This window comes from Otolemur garnettii, unplaced genomic scaffold, assembly GCF_000181295.1.
Source record: "Otolemur garnettii isolate 467f Iridium unplaced genomic scaffold, OtoGar3 scaffold00191, whole genome shotgun sequence".
Classification (NCBI taxonomy): Eukaryota; Metazoa; Chordata; class Mammalia; order Primates; family Galagidae; genus Otolemur; species Otolemur garnettii.
In genome coordinates, this window is record NW_003852586.1 from 2431482 (window position 1) to 2446611 (window position 15130).

Sequence of the window (15130 nt, forward strand, 5' to 3'; positions counted from 1 at the left end):
TTAGTACAGTAGCAGACAGCTATGCACAGGAAACTACTCAGCCCATCATTGCTTTCTGTGGAGAAAAATCAGAAGCCATCTAAATTCTTCTGCGTAGAAAGTTGATTAAATGAATTACGGTTTGTCTCTTAAATGTGGTTAGCAAAAATAGCTTTTCATACAACCTGGAGCGATTTGGCAGGTGAGACTATAGTGTTGGAAGTATGTGATGTAGTGTTGAGACTCTTGGTGACACCCTCATGCCCTTGTCCCTACGGTTTCAAAATTTAACAGTTGGAAGTTAAAATTGAGGTTGTTAAAGCTTAATAGTCTGATGACAATTTTCTAGCAAGAACCAAGATGACAGTTATTTTTTGGCAAGGAGATTTTTGTTTAATTAATTTTTATTTATTTTGTGCATTTGTGACTGATTGTAAAAGGCCAAAGGAAATAATTGTATTTCTGTTAACCTTCATTTTCACATTTCTGATAAGGAAATTTGTTTCTCAGTTTTTTAGAAGATGAGTTTAGTTCATAGATTAGTCTAAATATTCTTCGTTTCATTCTTGACTATCTTAATTAACTTGTTTGAAATGTGTATAGCAACAGAAGAAAAGAAGAATCCAAATAGTCCATATTAATATCAGGTGTAAAATTTTGAGGAGTAAAGTGCTTTTATTGTCTTAAAATATATCTTAGGTATACCTAGAAATAGTATTTTTAAATAAAATATTATAATTATAAGTTTTTAATACCCATAAGCTCTGTTCAAGACTAATTTTACAATACTTGACAGTTCTGGAGGCATGTGATATTTATTGGTTGATAATTTCCTTAAGTAGGTTACTTGAACTCCTTGAGTTTAAGTGTTATGTATGGATGAGAATTACGTTTAACTCAACATGAAAAGGATTCAGTGTTTATAAATACTGAGGGCTTTGCTATTAATAATAGTAACTGCTGTTAATATTTTTCTTTTCAGATACGATAGTCATTAGACTTTTATGTAAGAATCTTTCAGATAGGATAGTAACTAGACTAAGTTTCTTTAAGTGTTGTCCCTGGATCACTTGTATCAGTGACATTTGATGTTAAATTGTAGAATCTGAGACCCACCCAAACCTATGGAGTCCCTGGTGGCTCAAGTGCTTTGTAGGCACAAGGAAGAAGTTTGAAACTGGATAATTGCATGCTACTTGATAAGAAAGTGACTAACTTAAGTTGCCACCGTAATTAGCTCAAAATAAGGCTGTGATCATTATTTATGAGCTGTCATTCATCCAGAATTAAATTTACTGATTGGATTTCATACTCTTTCTATGTTCAGCCCAGATGACCATTTCTCTATTTCAGTTTTTCCATTTTTTTTTTTTAACACATTCCAAAGTACTGTGCAGTACATAGAGCCTCTGTACAGTTTGTTTTTAAAATTTGCCCTCTTTGCAGAGCTGCTTAGTTAGATCAGGGAATCCCTTCCATGTTCTCTAGAGACCCTAGCCCCAGGCTGCAGACCAGTGCTAGTGTGGTACTGTTAAGAACCAGGATGCACAGCTAGAAGTGAACACTGGGCAGCCAACTGCTCTCACACTCAGAACTAAGGCAGTTGTTTTCTGTAGCCTTTTTTCATAACGCACTTGCTCAGAAGGTGGGCCTGCTCTTTCATTGTGGTTTAGAGAAAGACGGACAAATAAAGGGCACTGCAGAGACCACAAGCGCTCCAGTTTCTCCTGATGTAGTCTGAGCCCAGTTTTGCCTGAGGCTTTATAGTGTTCTGCACTGATCTGGCAGAGATTGGTGTGTTGAAGTAGTGAGCAAATGCTCTTCAGCTGGAGCCAGGGCCATGGAAGACTCCTGTTCGGCTCAGCGTCCATTCAGCATGCACCTTTACTTGTGCTTTGAGTCTTAAGTGTCCCATTGCTTATATTTAAATCACACTGCTACCACCTTTTGGTGTTAGTCATTTGCAACCTTTCTATATTTCAGTGGCTGTAGGTTTTCACTTTTCCTGTAACTGTTTAAAATGGCATGCAATATGTAGCTGAAAAGAAAAAACACTGGACACCCCTGTAAGTTTTTGAGATGGACTGGTTCTAGTCTCTCCACCTGCAAGTAGTCTGAAAAGGAACTAAAAATCATCCTCTTGAATCATTCCTCAAGTACGAAGTGAGATGTGTATCTTACTAAGAAACCAAGCTCTTATGCCGTACTAGCAGGCATTTTTATAACTGGCTGCTCCGCTCCCCCTGTGTATGAATCTCTACCAGCACAGAGCATGCCTGCCACCTTGTTAGCTGAATTCTGGTATACTTACCTCTCCCTGTAAATATCATAAGTTTTTTGAGACTTAAAAAAAGTTATATAAAATCTGAGCATTATTTGCCTTTTAAGCAAATGTGTGTAGGGGAGACTTCTGACTTGGGTCTTCCCATTTGCCATAAGCTCTGGTGCTTTTTACTCCTGTCCTTTCTGTCTAACAAAATCCTATCTTACCACTAGAAAAAAAAGTGTGTGAGGTTAGAGTCAGCGCTTATATGGCTTGTGCCCTAGATCGTGCTGTTGCTCTCCCTCTTCGGTGCCTACATGAGCCTTTCTGTTTCAGATGTGGCCTGCTTTGCCTCTGCAGAAGGCTTTACCTGAGCTGCTTTTCTTTCAGGCTTATCTCAAATACCACTTCTTCCAGGAAACATTTTCTGAGGCCACCCCCCACTTAAACAAAACAAGACTTTTGTGTCCTGCAGGTGGTGCCTGCTCTTCAGAGAGCTGTGTGTGCACCTATCCCAGCTGACGGCTGGAAGGTCCAGGGTACTGGCTGCTTTGTCTTACCTGTGTGTGTCTGTTGGCTAAACAGTTCCATTTGTATTGTAGGTACTGTGAACAGTTCTTTGAACAATGATTTATTTTGGCATTTGTTTTATGTATAAGTAGATAAAAACTTTACCAAATGCTGGTAAAGTTAATTTCTGATCATTCCTTGGCACCTAACAGCTGTTTATTACATATCATCTTTGTGTTTATCATTGTGTTAGATTGATAGAAGACTTTAAATATACAGGATATTTAAAATTTAGTGAGACCATTTTGCGCTGTGGTTCAGAGATCTTGAGCCAGGTTATTAGAGATTAAATTATATAGATAACTGCAGTTGGCTTTAAGTAGATGGCCTAATCAATACAAATACATGAATTTAAGTGAACAACTTACTTAAACTTGAGAACCCCTCCCTGGTGTGGAGAATGCTGCTTTGCTGAAGTGGGAAGACGGGAATGGAGGAGAGCAGCCCTGTGCTGAGGATGGGCACTCGGTTTCACTTGGTGTTAACAGCCAGGTTAAGGGTTAGATTATAGATTTTGAGTACACAGAAGCAGGGGATATGTTAAATATTTTATGTCAATTTATTGCAAACTTATGTAAAACAACTGAAAGTAGAGGATGATATCTTTATCAAATGAAGAAATTGAGGCTCAGAGAAGTTAAAGAGAGCTGGAGTTTAAGCCACAAATTGTTTTAGTTTTTTCAAGCCCATTGTCTTGAGTACTGTGTTGTTTAGCTTTTTTTTTTTCCCCCAGAAAAGAACTTGAAAGGAGCTAGTCTGTGAAGGGAGATAAACTCCACCACTATAAGTGGTTTTTAAAATTGTAATCACATTTAAATCACAGTTAACATAAGCATTTACTCCTGAAGGTACTATAAGGTCCTTAAAGGAATTTGCAAGAGAATAATTGATATTATTTTGTATTTAGACGAGAATTACCCTTCACTAAGTCGGCTCATCTCACCAACCCTTGGAATGAACATAAGCCAGTAAAGATTGGGCGTGATGGACAGGTTTGTTGTTTTAATTGATCCTTTTTTTAATTTTTACCAGACATTCTGTTTTTAACGTAAGCCATAAATACTCATTCTAACAAAAATACATGGTAAGGTCATTGTGAAGATATAAAAGCCCAAATTCTCATATTTTTTTTCTTTCACAAAACTATTACTCTGAGTAACTGATTCTTTTTAAAAATACATCACATGTAATCAGCCCTTAAAGAGGTTTTAATTGAAGGACATCTTTTAACCATTTCTGAAGGAATTCATATGAAAGTTTAAAAGAATATATTCTTATGTGGAATTCATGATTATTGTGATTTAAGATTGACTAATAAGACCCCCACAATTTTGAAATGGTACTTTCAGATAATAAATTAAAGGGAATTGGCTTGATTTTGTTAAGTGTACATGTTAGAATTGCCATTTAACATACTAACTGAAGTTTTCTAAGTAGAAATCAGCCTTCCAAAAGATAAGGTAAGGTATTTAAATTTGTAAGTGAAAGTGTGTAGAACTTAAGTCAAAACCTTTGACCCACATAGTTTCCACACATAATTCTGAGCCAGAAGTAATTTTATATTTTCCTGGCTTAGTGACTGTAACACAGTGGTTATGGTGCTGGCCACATGTACCAAGGCTGGCAGGTTTGAAGCCAGCCTGTGTCAGCTAAAGAACAGTGACAACTGCAACAAAAAAATAGCTGGGCCTTGTGGCAGGCACCTGTAAGTCCTGGCTACTTGGGAGCCTGAGGCAAGAGAATTGCTTAAGCCCAAGAGTTTGAGGTTGCTGTGAGCTGTGACACTATGGTACTCTACCAAGGGCAACATAGTGAGACTGTTTCAAAAAAGAAAAAAAATTGATGTTTTCCTGGCTTATAGTAAAAATGTTAGTAATTGTCGTAATTACTAATGTTAAAAATATAACTAAAAATGTTATAATTGAAAATACGAATTTGCCTTTCTGGTTAATCTGATTTATTTTAGTGCATTTAGCACAGACATCCTGAAACTCTGGCCCATTGGCCACATGCCGCCCACCTAGGACATTTACCCGGCCTGCCAGGTGTTTTTGCTGCCACTGCCTGTCCTGCTTAGCAGCCGGCTCGTCCCAGGGCCCACAGTCCGGCCCTCCACCTGTCTGAGGGACAGTGAACTGGCCCCTTGTTTAAAAAGTTTGAGGACCCCTGATTTAGCAGTTCTCCGTTAGCAAAGTTTTTGGCAAACACACTAATATGTATTTTCCCTTCACTTATGTAAGATGGATGACTCTGTCTTGGTATTTTAGCGTTTTGCACAAAGAAATACTTCTTTGTTTTCAGAGAGTGATTGTCACAGAATTTTAAGCAACTCTGTGTGTGTGTTTTGCTTGGGAGATTCTACAGTTTTAGTTTTTACCCTTTGTATAAATACGTAAAATGCTTGAAAGGTTTGTAAGTCTGGAAGTTTTTGAAATCCTGTATGATCATCAGCCTTGGGAAGGAAGCCTCCAAATCAGTTTTTATTCTTACACGTCAGGAAAATACAAAACTGTTGAAAGGCTCTCCTGTTTTTGTCTTGTAAATCGCTACTTTCCTATTCTAGGAAATTGAACTTGAATGTGGGACCCAGCTTTGTCTTCTGTTTCCCCCTGACGAAAGTATTGACTTGTATCAGGTCATTCATAAAATGCGTCACAAGAGAAGAATGCACTCTCAGCCCAGGTCAAGAGGACGTCCTTCCCGTCGAGAACCAGTCCGGGATGTGGGAAGGTTAGAAACGTTCTTTGGACTGATAATAGGCACATGTATCAGAATAACATGATGGAGGAATGTGATTCGTCAAAAGTTTGTTCTGCGATAAAGAAGAAAGAGAAAATCCTCAAATCAAGCTGCATGGACTAGTTTGTGGCTTCATTGAGGATTTCACATGGTCACCTTGGTCTCAGTCATTTTTCAAGAGGAAAATGGGGATCTTTCCTTATGCAGAAAAAAATAATTTGCTAAAGAGTGATAACCAGTTTAGATAATACTCTGATAATATGATGTATACAATTGAAATGAGGTAGGCATTTGTTAATAAGAACAGGCTAGAAAAGAGGAAGAGAAGGAAATCTTTATTTGCAAAAATTGTTAATATTTTGTAAAAAGCCTTTTCTTTCAGGTGTATCTCTGGATAAGCCTTATCAGATATGGGACTTTTAAAAAGGATCACTAATATTTTTTCAGAAGATGACGCCTCATTTAGAGGATAAAATATTTTAAGTTCTTTTGATGTTCAAGAGGAGCATTATTGGGACTGTCTCAGATTTTACCACCGTGATGTGTTACCCCTATTGCCAGATATTCTCTAACACGTACCCAGTGAATTCACACATCTCGCTGAGCTTCCGAAAACAATAGGTTCTTTCCAAAGGGGATCAAGTGGCCCTGGGAGACCCGGCAACAAACCAAACAGAAGGGCTGTTGCTGTGTCTGTTTACAGCTTTTCCAGATGCTGGCAGTACCTGTGGACTTAAAGTGTTTTTTAGAGGATCGCCATGGTTATTGATCACTGCTTTATGAACTAAACAGCATTTCCAGGAAAAGGGGGTTTAACTTGTTACAGAATTGGAGAAGTCTTTGCAAAGGACTGATTTAAGCCCTTCTACCCAACACCTTTCCCTGTGTAGATTTGCATACAGCTAAATCTAAAATATTCTGCTAAAGACTATTGGATGTATGGTTGATGGGATGAAACCTTTGGTTAAGTTTCCTTTTGGTGGAAACATCCTGTGGTAGGTACAGATAATACAACAAGAGTCCCCATTTCTTTGAGCTTAAAAAGGACACTGTCAAGTAGGTAGGAGGAAACCTGGCAGGGCCCCTTACTTTTGGCCTAAAAGGACTGAGCACCAAGATGTCTTTTGAAGTTTAAGCTGAGAGGTTTCCAGTGCAATACAGTATATACAAGTGAAGTTTTACCTCAGTTTTGCAATGGACTGCAAACCATACTTATCACACCACCACACCTCCTCTCAAGCCTGCCAGGGCCTCCATTTATGTATGTGGCTTACAGACAGTAGTTGGACTACTGTATGAACTGTTACTATCATGTTTTATACCGGTCGTAAATGCACTCCCCAAACTACAAGAAAGCGGTATGTTTATTTTTTAAACCAGCTTTTAATTTTCTTAGTATTATTTATTGTAGATGCAACTGTTTTTATTCTGTTGGGGGGAATGGGGTTATTGCACTTAACTTTGCAGTTTAAGTGAACTTGTATTGTATAAGTTAATGAAAGCAGTTGATATTCAGAGAAATAGCTGAAAAGCTAGTGATGCCAGGTTGTAAATAAGAGTCTTTATTTGACGTTAAGGGTAAAAAGATAAATTTATTTTCTAAATACTCTGGATTTTTTGTTTTTATTTTGATTCCTTTTTATCTACTAAGAAAATTGAAGTGTTTTTAGATTCTGGAAGACAGTAAAGAGTAGCCCTCTATAGATAGTAAAATTTCACCTGAAGAATAATAATACACTTTGAACTAGTTATATGAACTTTGTTACAACTCTGGCCAATTTATTTGCCAATTTATAAAAAGCTAGTTTTATTTTTGTCGCTGGGAAAAAAAAACCTGTAATTCATGTATGAAGTATAGAAAGAAGAACTGTTTACTGAGAAACTTTTTCTAAGTATAAAGATTTTTTAGAACTTTCTTGTAAAGTCACTTTTAGTAAATAGCAAGTTTTCTGTATGATCATATGAAAAGTGTAATTTTTTGCAAAGCAGAGGAAAAATAAAGTCTTAGTTTTGTTTAGCTACAACTTAAAATGACACAAAGTTCAAACACAGATTTTAGAGTTACCTATTGTATGTAATAAAATGACATTAATAAGTTTAAACATACAGATTTTAGAGTTACCTATTGTACATAGTATGACAGAGGAGGGTTTTTTCCTATTTTTTTCACCTGAATAGAGATTTTATTTGAGAAAGTCTTTTAATTGTTAAATATTTAGACTGCTAAAGTGTGATTTACATGTTTTGACCAGATGACTTCTCCTGGTTGTCTCATGATAACATGAGATTGCAGAGAATATCTGCTTCTACTGGTCGGTAGTTAATGTTTGGTGTGTAGGAATTAATTTGAGGAATTATATGACAGTTTGCTTATCAGAAATCAAAATGTTAATTTAAGGGAAATAATAATTCTTTGTAATTATTCTGTCAGAAATTTTTGCTTTACTGTTTGTTCTCCCCAGCAGTCTTTGGTTTAATTTCTAATGTGTCTAATTTGTGTAGGCGTCGACCAGAAGATTATGATATTCATAACAGCAGAAAGAAACCAAGGATTGACTATCCCCCTGAGTTTCACCAGAGACCAGGTTAATATTTTATAATCCTGCAGATATTTGATTTAAAATTATTAAAACCAAAACAAAACAAAAAACTTACTGTAAATCTTATAGTTTTAAAAGTGAAAAAAGAAATTCAGGACATAACTCCTTAAACCTTGGGAAATCTTTAGTAATTATTTCCTCACATTGTTGAAGTTGTCTGATTTATTCTGGTGTGGCTTATCACAGTCTATTAATTGAAATTGCTAATTTTGCAAAAATGGAAACTACCTGCACATGTGTTTAAATTTAAATACAGTTAGGTAAAGCAGTGACCATTATACTTCTTGTATCCTGTGGTATTAGTGTTTTATGTGGTATATATATATCTTCAGTTGGAAAGTAAAATCATGCTATTTTTTAAAAATGTTAAAAGAAAACTTCATGTTTTGTAGAGGAATGGGAAGCATTTAGTTTGTAATCTGAATACAGCTTTTCAGTTAATCTGTTCCTTACTAGAATTAAAAAAAAAAATAACTACATTCAAAAAAGGATAGGATATCATATATCTAGAACAGCGTCAGTAACAGACTTGTATAGCTTACAGTTTGGAAGTTGGCATTAGTGGGCATTATACACTGTTGTCTAACAGGTGGCTTGATAAGTCTCATTCCTTTCCAAGATGGTTGATGCTGTCGCAGAAAATGAAAATAGCTTTTCCTCAGTAACATGGCCACTTAAATATTAAGTTTTAATTTTCTGGGTCTTTACTAAAAGAAGGAAGAGGAAAATATATATAATTTTCTGTCACCATGGTTTTTTGATTTAAAATGTATACATCTTCATTTTTGCAACTTTTGCAATTTTGTTTCCTTCCCTCATAAGTGCATTTTTTAAAAACTTACCTATGGTTTTCTTAGCAAGGATGGTCTATCCCCAAGGTTAGCGTTTGCTTAGAGAAGTCGTGCTACAGTGTCCTCGAGGTAGTCCCTCTCCCGTCCCCTTCCTGTGATGCACAATGAAGAAATTTTCTATTTAGCAAGATTTGGACCCGGAACTTAGAAGATACATTGAAAGCTCCTCTAGAAATTTACAATCCTGTGATATTAAGTTATGTAGTTATTTCCTCAATTATCATGTAATTTGAGAAGAAAATTTGCAAATGGAATAATACAATAGTAGTCTCACTTAAAGTACATATTTCATGGAAAAAATTGAAACAAGTGGTAAGGAAGGTTTAATTATTTAGCCATAATAAGAAATATAAATTTGATTTACTGAAATACTTGATGTTTGAACAGGGTATTTAAAGGATCCACGATACCAGGAAGTAGACAGGTAAGTCGGGCTCACTCTTGCTTAGCTTTGCATTACATTCTTGGAACTAGTTTATGAATTACCTGAATTTAGTTTCACAAATCTTATTCCCAACAGACGATTTTCAGGAGTTCGCCGAGATGTGTTTTTAAATGGGGTAAGCATTTAATTTTATGTATTTAAAATGGGTAAAATCAGGATGTGATTTATTTTGGTTTGGAGATGATATTTATATTGATGTTATCATCTTTCATTTTAGTCCTACAATGATTATGTGAGGGAATTTCATAACATGGGACCACCACCACCCTGGCAAGGAATGGTTTGTATTATTCTGTTTTTGTAAGTTATTAACTACATTTGCAGTTGCAGATATCTTGTGTACTTACTCAGAATATGATTGCTACAGTTATTCAAACAAAATGCAAATTTTTGGTGATTTCTAATTGCATGTTGTCCTTAAAAACTAAACACTGGAGAGTAAGTTGATTTGTTTTAATAATCCAATACTGGCTTAACTGAGGAGAGTAACAGTGTTGGGGCAGTGGGGAGTAGTGCGGGCTGTGCCCAGTTCAGGTGAATTCCTTTCGATGCCCAGCTCTGTAACCTTGGGTAAGTTTCACAACATGACTCTTAGTTTTCCTCATGAGATTCAGTCAACATTCACTGTTTTATATGGCTAATCACATACAGTACTTAGCATTTACTCTGTGCAAGGCACTGTGCTTATTCTGGGTGTACAGTGGTGAGTGGAGTGGATGTCACTTCACGCCTTTCCTCGTGTACCCGAGACTCTACTGTCATGTTGTGGGTTTCACGGGACTGTCGAGGAGGCAGACTCACAAATGCATGTGAGGATACAGCTCAGTGCCTGATGCAGGCTCAGGAAAGTTGGTTCTTGCATAAAATATATTAAACACTGAGTAGTCCTAATTTTAAATTTTTTCCTTTAAAAAAACTGGATATTCGTTTTAGAGTATATTTTAGATTCTATGAAATTTTAAAAATTGAAATATTTAATGTATGATCTTGACAGTAACTATGAAAGTAATCTTTAATTTGCCCTTCATTTTATAATGGCATTTTAAAATTCATTGGCTCCTGGATTTTTTTTTTTTAAATAATAGGTCTGTGTATAGCGGTTAACCAGCTCACCAATTCTAGAACCAGGGTGCCTGACACAGTCCACCCACTTTACCCCTTCACTAGCGCCTGGCTGTGAGCAGGCATTTCACTTCTTGGTGCCTCAGTTTCCCATTGTCACTGGGGATGTAACAGCACCTATCTTACAGGGTCACTGTCGGATTAAAATGAAGCTTTGACTTTGCTCATAGTAAGCATTGTGTGTGTCGTTTCTATTAATATCTACATGAAGTGAGTAGAAAAGTAGATAAATGTTAGATTTTAGAAGGTGGTGTAATTAGAGAGGTTATTGGACACATTTATTTTCAACAAACAAAAAGGATATTTTGAAGAATTGTAATACCCATCAAAGTAAATTGCTAGTTCAGATTACTGGGGACAGGGTTGGTGGTTTGGGTGGTGAAATTCTAAGAACGCTTTCTTTACAGGGATATTCGGTAGATTCTTATGAAAGTGGTTTTCCTCTTTTAGCCCCCTTATCCAGGAATGGAACAGCCTCCACACCACCCTTACTATCAGCACCATGCTCCACCTCCTCAGGCTCATCCCCCGTACTCAGGACATCACCCTGTACCACATGAAGCAAGATACAGAGATAAACGAGTAGTAAGTGAACAAGGCAGAGGTGTGAGGGAACCGCTTAGAATTCTGTAGGGGATTTAAATATGAGGTTACCAGATTACAGTTAAATGATGGAGCATTGTATTTTCTTACTGCAGACAGTATGGGAGTACATCTCAACTTGTTCTTAATAAAAATGGCTGATCGCATCCCCTCCCCACTTTGGGTTATTTAGACAGACTATATTTGTTTTACTGTTAAGGCACAGAGTGCTTACAGCGAACTCCTAACATAAATACCTCCTCTTAGGTAATATCCTAGGATATGTAGTTACATGAGGTATGTTCTTCTGTACTGAGATCTTAATTATAACTAATATTGTTAGTAGGTATTCTGAGCTTTTTATATAATCTGATAGACTTGATTTTCTTACAAGATGGTGCATAGTAAATTAACAAGTAATTTATAATCTCATTTAGTCATTTATTTTTGTTTTAAACAAAAGGTTTGTTAAAAATAGTAACCAAGTGAATTGTTTTATCTTTGTTTTACTTCTGATTATTGTAAGAATGCTAGCAGATAGCCAGATGTCAGAACATGTAGCAAAAGAGTATTGGCTTTTAGTAATTGGTTCTGTTAATTATTTGATGCAAATAGATGTGAAAGCTTTTTGTAATCACTTCGAAACAGGACTAATGAAAGGCAGTCTCTAGTTTTGAGTTTTCTGACTTCCTGTATTATACTAGTGGAACTGAGTTTGTTTATTAAGTGTTCTTTTCCCTCTCACATCCTAAATTGTACTTTTGTTTAAGAAGTGGAAATTGAAATTGTCTTTTGGCACTTGTTGGAACCATAATCCCTGTACATACAAGTTTAAAAGCTGTAGGAAGCTTATTTTGTTGTTAAAGTAAGATATATAAATTGGCATTTCTCCTGCACTTAGGATAATTAATTTGTGGGGGCCAAAGTGTCTTCCCACCATGAATAAGAGTGTGCATATGTCAGAGAGCCAGTTAAACAGTAGTGTTTTAGCCTGTCTTTGAGATATTGTTATGTGCAACTATTTATTTCTTTTCATAAAGATAATAATTCTTCAAAATCGGATTATATTAGGACATTCAACAATCTGTAAAACAATTTGAGATTCTTGACTAATAGACTTTAAATTAGTAGTTCAGTTTTTTTTGTTTGTTTGTTTGTTTGTTTGTTTTGTTTGGCCGGGGCTGGGCTCGAACCCACCACCTCCAATATATGGGGTCAGCGCCCTACTCCCTTGAGCCACAGATACCCCCCTAGTAGTTCAGTTTTTTTTTTTATTTTAGTCATACAAGAAACATAAAGCCTATGTATGATGGAATCTTGGTTGAATAGATGGATTGTGGTACCTTAAAAAATGCCTGCAAGTGATCACATAGTTTTTTAAAGTGGAAAGTCTTTCTTAGACTTTTTTTTTTAACTGAAGCATATTTGTCTTTTAACGAGTTAAAAGCTGGGCCTATGGTTCATAGCAGTAACCCGAACACTTTGGGAGGCTGAGGCAGAAGAATCCCTTGAGGCTGGGAATTTGAGACTAGCCTGGGCAACATAGATTAAAAAACTTCATTGGGGTTGTTGGCACACACCTGAAGTCCTAGCTACTCGAGAGGCTGAAGTGCGTCACTCGAACCCCTAAGTTCAGCCCTCTGTGTGACATGACAGAGCCAGACCCTGTCCCAGAAGAAAACAAGTCATACTTAATCTTTATATAGTAATTTTTGCTCATGTAATCACATTCATTACTTATGAAAGGAAGTGTAGATTGTGGTTTAAACCTTATGTTCTTTACATTGTACCTGAATTTTAAAAAGAGGCCAAAATCAGTAAGTAAAGGTGAGCTAAGAACTGGATAGAAAGCTTACAATAGAGCAGGGTAAGTTTAGAAGCGACAGCAGCTCTCCTGGCTCCTTTACTTAGCAGTTGTTCGTCTCACCCTGCCCTGTCCTCCTCAGCCTCATGTGTGCTGTTAATGTGTGTGGAGTAGACTTTACTGAAATGTGTATTTTCAAATTTGTATTTGTAGGATTAAAGTAGGAAAAAGGTAGAAAAGCACTGATACACATAGGCACTTAGCAGCATGCGTGTGCCCTGGGGTTGGCCTCGTGATTGAGGGGTCAGTTGGAGAAGTCACTAAAGTCAAATAGGAAACCAGGGGGAAGATTTGAGTAATCTTCTGTCCTAGGTATTTAAGTAGTGAGAAATCAAAATTCCTTTTCTAAATAATTTCAGAACTGCACTTTGAATTAATTCATTATTGTATTTCTCTAGAGGGATACTTTTGTTTGCATTTTTGACATAGCTAACCAATTTTTCCCTTTCTAGCATGACTATGATATGAGGGTGGATGATTTCCTTCGTCGCACTCAAGCTGTTGTCAGTGGTCGGAGAAGTAGACCCCGAGAGAGAGACCGGGAGCGGGAGCGAGACCGTCCTCGGGACAACCGAAGAGACAGAGAGCGAGACAGAGGACGGGAGAGGGAGAGGGAGCGGGAGCGGCTGTGTGACCGGGACAGGGACAGAGGCGAGCGGGGCCGATACCGAAGATAATGTGCTTTGGAAGAAGTGCTGGTGGTTTCAAGATAAAAAAAAAACTTGTATTTTTTTTTTCTGTGTGTTTACAAGTAGTAAATTTATTTTCAGCTGTCTACTTAAAGTTCATTGTGTAGAAGGATTTATTATGACCCCCTTTGTTCCAAGCATGCAGTATAATAAGAACTGGAAAAACTCAAATCCGCCAAAAATGCACAGTTGACAGTTGACTTGACACTTTTATTGGGGCAAAATGGAACAGTCCAAGAATGTAGATACTGAGTCATTCTCCGTAAATGTTCATCTTAGACTGTGTTCATTCTAGTTGGGTTTTTTTGTTTGTTTTCTTTCTTTCAAATCTTGATTGGTAACTGCCATGATACTTTGCTTTGATGTGTCTCTACATGTAGTTGCACACGGTTCAGTGAAGATGCTGCTATTGAGTGTGCTCGTGTTGAAGTGTGACGGTGGGACTGTGTGGCAGTGTTGTAGCAGCCTCTGGGTTTGTTTTTTTTTTTCCCTCTTTTTAAAACTTGTAAAGTCACTTTTATTTTTCTCCAGTCTTCAATGATGAGAGCAATATTAAGAAGACATTGCTATCTAATTTTTAATCTTTTTAAATAAAAAAATTCCCATGTTCAGTAGCATGGTTGATTCTGTTGTTTATCCTTCCCCTCCCAACTGTCCATTGGCTTGGAATGTTCACAACTGGCACGTGTGGCAGTGGAAGATAATTCCCATACTCGACATTGCTACTGTTTTGTATAAAATAAATTGGTAAAGATTGACATTCATCTTTTGTATTTCATGTCTGACTATAAGTTTGTTTTATTATACATAAAAGACTGCTTTTTATTTAGGAAGTTTTTGGTACCTCTTTTGCTTTTGGGTGGGGGAGGACAGACACATATTTTAGCAGGTATATTGACCTGGACCAGTTATATTAACAGCTTCTATCTCTGGTATAAGAACTGATGGTGCAGAGTTATGTTGGTATCTTGGTTAATTATACATACATCTGATAAGATTTAGAAGTCTAATCGCAAATTTTTTTCCCTATTTTAGTTTTTCTATTGTTTTTAATCTCCTGTAAATGAACTGCTTTGTAGATTTTTTTTCATTTTACTCAACAAATGGGCTTTAAATATGTAATCCTTTTACAGCCAGTTACATGTTTCAAGTTAACGTTCAGTCTTCCCAGTAGTAACCAACCAAAACAGAAGTACAGCTATGCAACAAGATGGTTTGTGAAAGAATTCTTTTGCATTTTAATTTTGTGAGTTACACATGAAGTTTTGGCGTTTATAAAGTTGAACATCTAAACATTAGGGATATTTGAATGGATACTTTACAAAAAATTTCATTCAATATCATAGTTTCACTGTGTACCAAATTATAATTCACAGTTTTACATTTAACCTATATTTATTGGCTTGGAAAGAACACAGAAGCATTA

At 36.5% G+C, this 15130-nt stretch overlaps 1 protein-coding gene across 2 annotated transcripts in view; it reads left to right on the plus strand.

The window, feature by feature from the left end:
* Positions 1 to 14468, plus strand: part of YTHDC1 (YTH domain containing 1) — a 31524-nt gene extending 17056 nt beyond the window's left edge. Inside the window, exons 10-17 of one of the 2 annotated variants that reach the window (XM_012812161.2) lie at positions 3720 to 3804; positions 5376 to 5542; positions 8054 to 8136; positions 9390 to 9426; positions 9499 to 9562; positions 9665 to 9727; positions 11020 to 11154; positions 13468 to 14468. In XM_012812161.2, the coding sequence (XP_012667615.1) occupies positions 3720 to 3804; positions 5376 to 5542; positions 8054 to 8136; positions 9390 to 9426; positions 9499 to 9562; positions 9665 to 9727; positions 11020 to 11154; positions 13468 to 13692 (859 nt within the window). In that variant the 3' untranslated portion in view covers positions 13693 to 14468. The remainder of the gene's footprint in view (positions 1 to 3719; positions 3805 to 5375; positions 5543 to 8053; positions 8137 to 9389; positions 9427 to 9498; positions 9563 to 9664; positions 9728 to 11019; positions 11155 to 13467) is intronic. The other variant, XM_012812159.2, reaches the window with a different exon arrangement.
* Positions 14469 to 15130: the final 662 nt, after the last annotated feature.